Genomic DNA, 12,108 nt, shown 5'->3' with positions numbered 1-12,108 from the left:
TTATGTTTATCCTCCTCTGTGTCTTTGGCTGTAAATATTTTAAGTATCACATCGTGTTCAGTCAACAGTCCCTCCCTCATGTGTAAGCCAAAATTATAAACTGAATTGTAAAACTTGAAAGAGGAAGAAAATGCACTATAAACTGTCAAATATTTGTAAATATGTCAGGATTTTGAATAAAAATATTTAAAAATATTTTACGAATTCAAACCAAACTCCGAACTTCTTTTTGAACACATAGCACCGTACAGTGTGAACTGTGGTATACGCTGTTTTTGTGACAGGTCAGCAGAAGAGATCCACCGGAAGTCGAGGTCAACAAATATTTGTGTCATCAGGAACGCAACAAAAGAAGATTTATCTTTTTACAGAGCACCAAAAACAAACCAATGTACATGACTACATACGTGGTAATCAGCAGGACGACATCATTCGTCTTCCAATAACGTCACAAAATGCTGTTGAAAAAGCAATCTGTTTTATCATCACATGAAACATTGTGGTTTTGGGGTTCAAATGCACGATTACCATGAAGTCAAACATGGTTAAAGGGTAACGTCGACAATTTTACACATTAAAGTGTGTTTGCAGGTCTCGATGAGTACGACTGCTTAGTGGAAAAAAAAAGTAGTATAAAGCCTTTTGTGGCTCCAGTAGAAGCTGGATGTCATCTGATAAAACTGCCTCCAGTGATGTCACTCAATGGCTGAGTTGCATTGTGGGTAATGTAGGCACCAGGTTCTCAAATGCAGTCCGCTGGTCAAACATTGGACTCATTATGGACAGTTTTAAAACAAATGATCATAATCAATACAACAGAACCAGAGATATCACCTTACTTATTCCACGCATACTTCTTCCTGCTGCCTACATTACCCACAATGCAACTGATCCGACCATGACTTAAAACCCAGTTACAGTGCAGGTAAATACTAAAGTACTGTAAAAAGAAAGATGACAGTGGGGGATGTCTGTGGTTGCTGTGCATCAGCTGCTGAACTCTTCTGGGCTGTTTGGTTATCAAACGGTTCTGCTTTGCATCCGGCTGCAGAGGAGCCAGTATTTAAATATGAGATATATCATCCACATTAACACATCAACCGTTGGGCTTTTCTTCTGCACCTGCTGTTGGAGGATGAGGACTCTGACAAACTGCTCTCGTGGAGTCACGGTGCGTTAATGCATCGACACTCACGCCTGCTCCAACTGATGAAACCATGAAAGTGAACAACGGGTCGGTTCTGCTGGAAGACCAACAGGAAACCTCTGCAGACAAAAGTAATATTCTGTTTTTATCTTTTGCAAAGTGTTTCTCGTTACAGCCACATGTGTGCATTTAACCTCCTTTCACTTTAAGACACATTTGAGCAAATTTTTCTTTATAAAATCTGGATTTTAACGACCTCGACACACAGAACAGGTGCATTAAGTGGACTTTGTGCTTTTGTCTGACAGTTTTATTTTGAAACAAATGACTTGCATGGACTAAGTCAAGTGTGTTTTAGAGATTACTGTTCAGTTTTCCTCATTATGACATTAGGTGATGTCTGTGCAGATAGTTTCAGCTTTGTTTGCTGAGGTTTTGAGAGATGCCACCTCCTCCCCCGTACAAAAAAGTTTCATTTTTATCGTTTACGACATCAAAAATTTCTTTCCAGAGACAATCTCCCGGTTACTTAAGATAATCTACAAACCTCGCAGCGGGGTGGAGGCTGAAGTCTCAGCAACAATCTCAACACATCAGCAAATAAAAGTGAAACTTTCAGCATGTCTGGACTCCATCAGAGGTGAGTGGGAACAAATACAGCCTGCCGATGTGTTATTATTATTATTAAAGGTAACACCTGCAGAGTCTCACGCGGCAGTGTGAAATAAATCAACACCAGCCTCATAAACACAGGATTTACTGTTGGACTGATTTGGGCGAACTGCCCCTTTATGTAAATGTTGCAGCATTGTGCTGAGTCAGCTCGTGCATGTGAAGTTGAAGTGCTGTTTGTTTCCTCTCAGGTTGGTTCGGTCAGTACAGACAGCTGACTCATTACTTCGCTCTGCTCTGCTTCCTGCTCATCATCATCACTCTGCTCCAGACGCTCTGCTGTGAGTAACCTCAGGATGCTGCTAGCACGTTATAATGACGGCCTGTCAGCGGTTATTAACCTGTTATTAAACTAAATGACTTCACACAATTAACAGACATACAATTAACATATACGGAAGGAATAAATAGATGAAAATAAGAATGAGAAAATAAATATGATCACTTTTGGCTCCAAACAAACCAAGATGGCGCCGCGATGCCAAGCTCAAACTTCTGAAAGGTCGTCCACAGACTGATGGGTGGCGTCACGGTGGGCTTGTTGCCACAACGAATCTTGAGAATGGTTTGCAGATATATTTTTAAAAGCTGATAACGTCTTCCTCCTCCAGAACATCCTTTCCCGTCATGCCGGCAGCTGTCAGTTTGTAAATCGTCAAATGAAGACATTCAGTCTAAAACGGGATGTGAAAAGGAAAATGTCTCCATTTGTGACAGAGGATTGACTCGATGCTCCCGCTGAACGTCTTCATCTTTTCATGTTTTTCGTTACCTCTGTCAGTCTGCTTTGTTTTCTCCCCAACACGTCCTTTATTATCCTGTATCCATGGAAACGGCTGATGGGACATTGTGTGTGTAATTTTCTGTCTTTCTGGCGTCTCTCTGTGTGTTTTGATACGTCAGTGGTTCAGATCAGCTTGGTGTTCCAGTCACAGTCGACGCTGCAGGAGAGCAAAGTGACGGATCTGACGAACAGACTGGAGAAGCTGAACCAGGCGTATCGCCTCCTGTTCTCCCAGTATCCAGCTCTGAACCAGTACTGCCCCGTCAGCAACTCCACCACCGGCGGTAAGCGTTGCTCTGAGGACCCCCGAGGCTTGTGTGGGGACATTTTTAGACGTGTTGTCTGGTGCTCACTTCTTTAAAGGCCTGTTTGAGGGTCGCCACGTGGTTAGGGTTTGGAAAAGCTGGAAACAGCTGGAAATGTCGTCTCAATAAAAATATCCAGGGGTTGACCACTCACAAATGTTGAAAACGCAGTCTTGAACAGTGGTCTTTGGCTTGGCCGCCTTCTCGCCCAGCTGTAACGACATCACCTCCACCTCCTGACACAAAAGTCAGCTCAGATACTTTCAATCTGATATCAAACATAATGTATGAACGTAGATGTGATGCACATGAAAATGCCAAAGTTTTATTCTGTGAACTGAGCTGGCAAACCTCGCATGAATAAATAAGATAGGAGATGAAACTGTAGATAACTTTTGTGCACCATTGCAGAAAGACTTGTGTTAGTTTGGCTGTTTGGCTTCGTTAACTTTTCATATCAGAGTTGTTTGCAGAAACCCGTTGGACCCAGCAGCTCTGATTTGCACAGTGATCTGCTAAAGCACACAAACCACATCATCTGTGTGCTTTGGATTCAGATAACAGGAGTTCTTCCTGCTTTTGTTTCCTGAAACTGTAACTGCCCGCCGAGGTCGGTCGAGCATCCAGAGCGCTGAATCATGTATTTACTGCATATTAACACCAGCCACGACCGAAGAGTGTCCGGTAATTCGTACCACGCTCAAATTATAGGATATATGATTTATTGGCCACCTTTCACATCAGAAGGTGGAGGAGATGGTGGTGGTGTTATTACAGCCAACAAAGACGGCCACCCGGAGACATTTCCAGATGTTTTTGTGCCGATGAACTGTCTAGTTGGACCATCTCCATCCGTGTTTGTTGTGACCGTAACAGGCATTTTAAACCAAACCATGAAACCCTAACCGGGTGGGTTTCTGTGCCTGAGAAAATTGAATCCAAACAAACATGAAGTTGCATGATTTCTTCTATTATACAGGATGTACAGCAGTTTACATAAAGTCCCTGTTGGTAAGATAGTCAATCAAACACTGATGCTTTCGAACAACAGCCGACTTGACCAACAGTCCCAAAGCGTCAGTATTTGATGAGTTGGGAATGAGACTCAAAACTCAATTATCTCGCCAACAGGAGCGCAGAGCACAAACATAATCAGCTTGTAAAAAACAAAACAGACTGGGAATGAATTTCTGATGTTTGACGACAGTTTTATACTTTTAAAAAGTGCAACATGATTCTGTATTTCATGCATGAAAGGCCGTGAAACAGTCAATCAGGATTGTGGAAAAGGTCACGTGGAGCGAGAAGCAGATTAAAACACGCTGAGGATAAAAGTTGTTTCTTCTTTTTTCTGTCTCCCACAGAGAGAGCGTGCACGCCGTGTCCAGCCAACTGGACAGCTCAGGGAGACAAGTGTTTCCTGTTCAGTCGGGACAGGGCCGACTGGATCAGCAGCCAGTACCGCTGCATGGCACTGGGGGGCGCTGTGGCCACGGTCAGGACAGAGGAGGAGCAGGTGAACACACACACACACACACACACACACACATTAATCCTATCATTTTCTAGTTTTATTTTCTCATATTTCATCTCTACTCCATCATATTTCACAGAACATCCCTGGAAACTGAACTCTCTGCCTCCTTTTCTAAGTATCCGTGTCTCACAGAGAGCCTCACTAATGATATGTTCTGCCTCTGTCCAGTTGTAAAACATTTGAGATGCTTTCCCTGAAATATCAGCTGCACGATCACACATTTCAAAGTGCACACACCCTCAGAGAGACGAGTTAAAAATAGATTTAAGACCTCTATGAGATATGGGGACGTCTGCAGGAGCAGCCGCTGCTCGGGGTCAGCTGAGGTTTTGTCTTTCACTGTTTTACTGTACACATAACACAGTTTATGTCCTGGATGTGTGAAGTGAAATGATCTCTGGAGGAGAGAGGGAGACATTTCTAAACTCGTCTTTTCTGACATGTTTTTTTTTTTTCAGGTGTTTCTGTGGAGCGAGGCCCAGAGTCTGAGCCAGGGGGACTCGTACTGGCTCGGCCTGAGGACGGGAGGTGGTGACGAGGGCTGGCAGTGGAGCGACGGCTCCCCGGTGGAGAAGGGACCAGAGTGAGTAATGAGGAGCAGGAGGAGGAGGAGGAGGAGGAGGAGGAGGAGCAGGAGGAGGAGGGTTGAACAGGGATGAAAGGGGGCTCCTTAGGTGACGAGCCAGCAGATGTTGATCTCTATTCCTGCAGCTCGAGACTTTGGTCACATGTTGCTGGTTCACCTCTGAGGACACACAAGTATGGACACTCGAGATGAGTGATGAAGATATTAAAATGTAGACGATCCCCTGAAGGAAATGTTTGTTTTGTAAGGAGAAAAATCAACTCGGACGAACTTTCCATGTGATTAAAATAGAAATAGAAATAAAATACACAATGAGGAGGTCAAAATGAGAAGCATCAGCGAGAAAAATGTGTGAAAAGTAAAAGGAAATGTAACAACAACACAATAATTTAAGTGTTAATCACTTTTATGAGTGTTTGTGTGTTTGGTCAGTGTGTTTGTTTTGATATTATGTGTATATTTAACATTAAAAATGATATTTTAATCATAGATCACACTGACAGAGTTACAGTATCTTCACTATCTCCTCTTTGGATATACAGTGATTACATTTGCTTTAATGGGAGGGGATTAAAAGACAGTGGGAGGCTGTTTTTAATTTGATGGTGTATTTTCATATGGAGAAGGAGCGGTTGCCATGGTAACAGATTAAAGACTGTGGTTTCCTCCTGCATCTCTGCAGTTTTTGGCAGCATGTGCCCGATAACACATACAGCAGCGAGCTGTGTGGTCGACTCGCCCCAGGAGACGACTACAGGAAGAGCTGGTTCACCTCCAGATGTTCCACCCAGCTGAGGAGGATCTGTGAGAGGAGGCAAGCTGCTCTGCAGTGAGAGGAGGAGAGGAGAGGGGAGGAGAGGAGAGAGGAGAGGAGAGGAGAGGAGAGGAGAGGAGAGGAGAGGAGAGGAGAGAAGAGAAGAAGAGAGGAGAGGGGAGGAGAGGAGAAGAGAGGAGAGGAGAGGAGAGGAGAGGAGAGGAGAGGAGAGGAGAGGAGAGAGGAGAGGAGAGGAGAGGAGAGGAGAGGAGAGGAGAGGAGAGGAGAGGAGAGGGGAGGAGAGGAGAGGAGAGGAGAGGGGAGGAGGGGAGAGGAGAGGAGAGGAGAGGGGAGGGGAGGAGAGGGGAGGAGAGGAGAGGACAGAGGAGAGGAGAGGAGGGGAGGAGAGGAGAGGAGAGGGGAGGAGGGGAGAGGGGAGGAGAGGAGAGGGGAGGGGAGGAGAGGGGAGGAGAGGAGAGGACAGAGGAGAGGAGAGGAGGGGAGGAGAGGAGAGGAGAGGGGAGGAGGGGAGAGGGGAGGAGAGGAGAGGACAGAGGAGAGGAGAGGAGGGGAGGAGAGGAGAGGGGAGGACAGAGGAGAGGAGAGGAGAGGGGAGGAGGGGAGGGGAGGAGAGGAGAGGAGAGGAGAGGACAGAGGAGAGGAGAGGAGAGGGGAGGAGGGGAGAGGAGAGGAGAGGGGAGGGGAGGGGAGGGGAGGGGAGGAGAGGAGAGGACAGAGGAGAGGAGAGGAGAGGAGCTGCTCTACAGTGAGAAGAGAGGGGAGGGGAGGGGAGGGGAGCGGAGGGGAGCGGAGGAGGAGAGGAGGAGAGGAGAGGAGAGGAGAGGAGAGGAGGAGAGGAGAGGAGAGGAGAGGAGGAGAGGAGAGGAAATTACTAACAAAGAAGCAAAACAAAACCACATTAAGAAGCAATTCAGAGTTGTGAGAGATGATGATGATACAAATAAAACACTTAAATCACTAAAATAATTTGTTTGTTCTTGTTTGTTTTCTTTGTTTTTTTTAGTTCTGTTACTTACTTCTCTTACTTCTGTTTTTGCTGTTTTAGGTTTCAAGAACCCAACTTCACTGATTCTTATTCATAAGATCAATGTTGAATTTATCTTTTAGTCTCAAATCCTAAATATTTACCATTTAATAAATAAGAGATACAGATGGACTGCAACACTGAATATTTGAAAAGTGGTTAAATAGGAATGCATTGAAAAAACAATAGAAAAGCATTGTCATATGTGAGCCAATATATGATATTTCCACTTATTTTAACTATAGAAAATAGAAAATAATGTAACTCGGTCCACGCATTTTCTTTTTTAGAGCTTTAAACCACATTTAACTGTCTGTCAGGCTTTTTCCAAGATCCATAATTAACATTAAAAACATTAACCCTCAATATTAAGCAGATAAAATGATTCATAACGTATTTTTATTTTTTTATTTATATTATTTAATCTTATTGTTAATATCTTATTTGTGTTAGATAAGCTCTCCACCTGTTATCCGTCCCGGGCTGCTGCTGTACCTCCTCGGTGTGTCCACCAGGTGGCGGTGTTGCCTTTTCAAACAACACCTGACGCATCCTTTCTGTTTCCCGACATGCTTTGCGGGTGCGCAGCCCTTCACAGTAAAGGACACCGAGCGGTGAGATTATAACGGAATTTCAGTGTGAAAGGTAAAACAGCTCATCTTACTAATATTATGACTTTTACTTCAACAGCTCGCTGTTAGTGATTACATTTAAATGTATGTGTCATATTCATGTATGTATTTGTGTCTGGGGGACGGGTCAGGTGGTAGAAGCGTCCACCTCCAATTAGCAGAACCGGCTTAACGTTAGCTGAGCCCGTCTTTAGTGGACACGTTCAGAATTATGATTATATTTAGTTTAATATATATTAAAACCAGTGTTCATTTTATTGTTTAATAAATAACTGAACGGTCGGTGGTGCTGAATTATCAAATTTCCGCTGACGTAGGCCAAACCTGCTTCCTTCATATCAAATTATAGCGTTCCGTTACCCGAACTCCATTTGGAAAGGTCCGTGTTTTTTGTTATTCCAGTGTTATTGTTCAATGCTTACATCCTAGAGAGAAACGGAATGATTATCCCTAATAAGTAAAGTCCTCTGGTAAATTCGGCTTTCATCACAGTTACCAAGACCGGTTTAAACTGAGCATATGGTGAAGTTTATCAGTTGGTCTCCATCGCTATCCTCTCTCTTGACCGCTGGCTGTGATGTAGATCCATTCAATTAGAGCGCTCTGTTATCCGAACTCCATTTGGAAAAGGCGGTGTTTTTAACATTTTCACAATTATTGTTGAACGCATACATCCTAGAGAAAAATTGAAGGATTCCTACTAATCAGTAATGTCATCTGGTAATTTCGGCACTCAACACAGTAACCAAAACCGAGCCTAAACAGAGCAAACGGTGAAGTTTATCACTTGATCCTCGGTGCTATCTTCTCCTTGTACAGTGTATTTTGGGGCTAAAAATGCGTCTCCTCTTATGCAGATCCACTGTTATTGAATAATTAGCGACTCTAAGCTAACGTTAGCCAAAGCAGCTTTCTCCATATTAAATTAGACCCTTCTGTTATCCGAACTCCATTTAGAAAAGGCGGTGTTTTTAATTTCCCCAGTGTTATTGTTGGAGCCATACATCCTGCAGAAAATTAAAGGTTTCTTACTCAATCAGTAAAGTCATCTGGTAAATTCGGCTCACAACACAGTTACCAACACCAAGCCTAAACAGAGCAAATGATACATTTATCAATTGATCCTCATCGCTATCCTCTGCTTGTGTACTGTGTTTTGGGGCTAAAACTACACAGTCCTGTAATGCAGATTCACTGTTTTTCTTCTCGGTCCGGTTTGGAGTGTCTAACATGTTGTTGCTCCTCTGCAGATATCCAGCAGCTGAAGATGTCTGACCACATCGAGGAGAAGATCAAGAACTACAGGACGGCTCCTTTCGACGCCCGCTTCCCCAACACCAACCAGACCCGCAACTGTTACCAGAACTATCTGGGTAAACAAGACAACCTGCTTCATACAGTATTTCACACAGATCTAGTGCATAAAGTCTCAACCCCATCAGGTGGTACTTCTTCAGGTGTATTCATACCTTATCTCGCCACTGACATAGAGCATATCTGCATGTTTCCTCATGTCAGACACACACAGGACTTGTCCTCTGACGCTGACTCCTACCTGAACTTTTTAACCGAAGCAGGTGAAGATGAACGCAGGTCACATCTAACCGAGAGTCACTTTGCTTTGCTCTAAAGCTTCTGCCGGCATGTTTTCTTTATCTTTGATTTCACTTTATCTGGCTTCATGTGAATGAAAGAGCTGATCTTTAACTGCAGCTGTAAGGTCAAGTGTTTCGAGGCCTTCAGCTTCTGTTCTCACTGGCTGTTTCACATCTTGATTTCCTCATCGTCTGTTCCCACAAACACTTTAATGTTCCTGCTGGACTTTTTTTGTCTTCATAACAGACGAGACTGTGACTACAGGGGACCCAGACATCTTGTCTTATTTCCTAACATTGCAGAAAAATCTTAATTGAAAGCGTTACGTTCTGAGGCTATTAAACAGAAGAATACAACTGTACACCCACTTTTACCAAACTAAGACAAGTTTAATTGCCTTGTTGTCACAGTCACCAACTCTAGTTTGGTCAAAATCACGTTACACGTTAATGTAGCAGCCAACTGAGAAGGTGTTAAAGTGATATTTCTGTCTCAGCCTTCCTCCAAATCAAATTTTTAGAGTTTGTTTGTCTTTATTTTCATAAGAGGGCAGTTCTTCTTTTCAGAGCTCCATTTTGAAGATGTTGAAAGTGTCTGTATTTCCGCCTCATTTCAAGCCTGACAGTCAGCAGATTGTTCCCTCGTCCTCAGAACTGATCGCCGACTGCTTCCCTGCTTATTTTCAAAGTATTTTAAAGAAAGATATTTCTTCAAACGTAGCATTTTCTATGCGTGTTGGCCTCTTGTACACATGTCACTGAAAATGGACCGTGTGGAAAACCTCTGCTAGGGTGGAGATATTCAGAAATGACGATGCAGACACCCACGTTCACTTCCTGACTGGGTCTTATCAGGGTTTGTGGTAATATTTTGCAAATGTGAGCACGAGGTATGTGTATGTTATTATGAAGTATTTCGGTTTATACATTCAATGATGGAAAAGAGAGGCAAGGCAGCTTGTACGTTTCCCCTCGTACATGTGGACTCGATCTAAAACTAGAAATAGACGGCGCTTTGTGAAACTATTATTAATCTGCACTCCACACAGACACAGAGACTGATTGCAGTCTTAAGTATAAAGTTGCATTTGTAATCATTTGTTAAAAGTAATGAGACACTCCTTCCTCTGGAGGGTAATGTAAAGTGACATCCACCATCTTGTTCAAGCTCCTCAGAGCAGAAATAAGAGCTTGAGGACAGACGGCAACATGGCCGACTAGAACGACTTCTGGTTTAATGGAGGAGCACGGAAATGTCAGAGACGAGACTTGGGACGTGTCCTCTCATTAGCAGCTGTGTTGGGGATCACTGCCGGCTGTTTATTTCCTGCTCCGACATCTCGTCTTCCTCTCTGTGTTTCCTCCAGATTTCCACAGATGTAACAAAGCTCTGTCTGCCAAAGACCAGGACACAGCTCCCTGTGACTGGTACCAGAGGGTCTACAAGAGCCTCTGCCCCATCAGCTGGGTACGGTGCACCAAACACACATTAATATTATGGACCTGTATCATGTCGGGTCTTATTTTCCAGTGTTGACCTTCGACATGACACTCGGGTCCTTCTTTAAGTTTTCCTCTCTGTCTCTCTGCTGCAGGTTCAGAAATGGGACGAGCAGCTGGAGGCAGGAAGCTTTCCCGGAAAGATCTGAACAAACACAATCCTCTCCATCCTCCTGCACCTTTCTTCATCCACGTATCTTAATGTGAAGCATCTGCTCTTTATGTACAGAAGCAACTAAATAAATATAATGTTACTGTGAACCCTGTTGTACTCGTCCTGAATTATACCTGATGACTCCTGGACCAAACTACTGCAGCAAACCTCAGAGATCGATACTTAAGTATATTTACTGCCAGAAAATTACTTTTAATGTCAGAAACTTTCAGACTTTTACTGAAGTACTGTTCATATGGGTGACTTTCATTTTTATTAAAGTAATATTGTAGCACGATATCTTTACTTTTACTCAAGTATGACTTTTGGGCACTTTTCACAACAGTGATCATCTGTGGTGTATTTTTTAATTCATGTGTAGGTTTTAATGTCGTCTGCATGCTGGTGTTGTGTGTCCATACGTGTTAAACAGGTCTAACTTCAAGATCAAGTGTTTTTGAACACTTTTGGGTCAAGGTTTTCATTTAGGAGCTGTTCTGGAGCTTTAGATCACATCACATGCGCCTCATCAGCAGATCAATGTTCAAAGCTTTTGTTTTTCTGACCTCTGAAAGGACTTCTTGTCCACGCTGACCCCAAAAATGTTTATTCTTGACCTCAGCTCCTCGAGGGTTTCTGATCACAGAGTAGAGATGTAGTTCTGCCTCTTATGAGCCAGTTTGTCCCTGATCATGTTATATTGATAGTTTGTGATCGTCCACGCTGACTCAAAAACCTGAACTTGAATAATCATTCTTGACCTTGAGTTGAGATGTAGCTCTGTGTGTGATGCTGCAGAGAAACGGTTTGACATCAGCGTCAGCTTCTTGTGGCGACCTCACAGTTTTTCTAAACGTATTCATTGCATCACTGCACACAAACCTGCGTGACTCACAGTCAGCTGACTTTTGTTGTCGTCCATGAGTCACGAGCAGATCATGAGACGGGGGGGGGACTGCAGAGTGTGCATTAATTAATACCCGACACATCCGGTGTTATTGGGCAGCTGTTCACAAACTGTCTGTAAATGTTTGTAAAGTCATCATCTGTACAACTGGAGCATCATCTGACCCGTTGCCTCGGTTACGGAGCGCCTTGCATCAGCATCCGCAGCATCAGCTTCACCCAGAGCTGCTGTCAAGGTCGCCAGAGTGAGGCATCATGGGAAGGCGAGGAGGACAGCAGAGGGAGGGGAGGGGAAGGGGGGTCACATTCATCCCTCTCACGACCCTCAGGGAGCTCCCCCTCTGCGCATGCGCCCACTCTATTCATCAACCAACTAACCGACCATCGGCTGCAGCCGTGATAGGAGCAGGGCGCCGGCTCTGGTGATGCGCCGGAGTCACGTACGACCGGAGGGGGCGGGGCCACGTCACGGCATCCCAGCATTCCTGCTT

The 12,108-nt window shown here is 44.1% G+C and overlaps 2 protein-coding genes across 2 annotated transcripts; both read left to right on the top strand.

Moving 5' to 3' along the window:
- Window positions 1–1,217: 1,217 nt before the first annotated feature.
- Window positions 1,218–5,864, top strand: LOC311273291 (C-type lectin domain family 6 member A-like; the record flags this gene model as incomplete). The annotated part of the gene is made up of 6 exons (XM_084380271.1): window positions 1,218–1,278; window positions 2,011–2,100; window positions 2,723–2,887; window positions 4,273–4,424; window positions 4,904–5,028; window positions 5,714–5,864. 6 exons carry the CDS (start codon window positions 1,218–1,220, stop codon window positions 5,862–5,864), a joined length of 744 nt encoding a protein of 247 aa, XP_084236397.1.
- Window positions 5,865–7,374: 1,510 nt separating this feature from the next.
- Window positions 7,375–10,818, top strand: LOC311272918 (cytochrome c oxidase subunit 6B1-like). The gene is made up of 4 exons (XM_084379677.1): window positions 7,375–7,475; window positions 8,713–8,835; window positions 10,425–10,525; window positions 10,653–10,818. Exons 2-4 carry the CDS (start codon window positions 8,730–8,732, stop codon window positions 10,704–10,706), a joined length of 261 nt encoding a protein of 86 aa, XP_084235803.1. The 5' UTR covers window positions 7,375–7,475; window positions 8,713–8,729; the 3' UTR covers window positions 10,707–10,818.
- Window positions 10,819–12,108: the final 1,290 nt, after the last annotated feature.

Source organism: Pagrus pagrus (assembly GCF_965226575.1).
Source record: "Pagrus pagrus genome assembly, chromosome: 17".
NCBI lineage: Eukaryota > Metazoa > Chordata > Actinopteri > Spariformes > Sparidae > Pagrus > Pagrus pagrus.
Note: the sequence above shows the minus strand (reverse complement) of the source record. Positions and strands in the feature narration are given on the sequence as shown.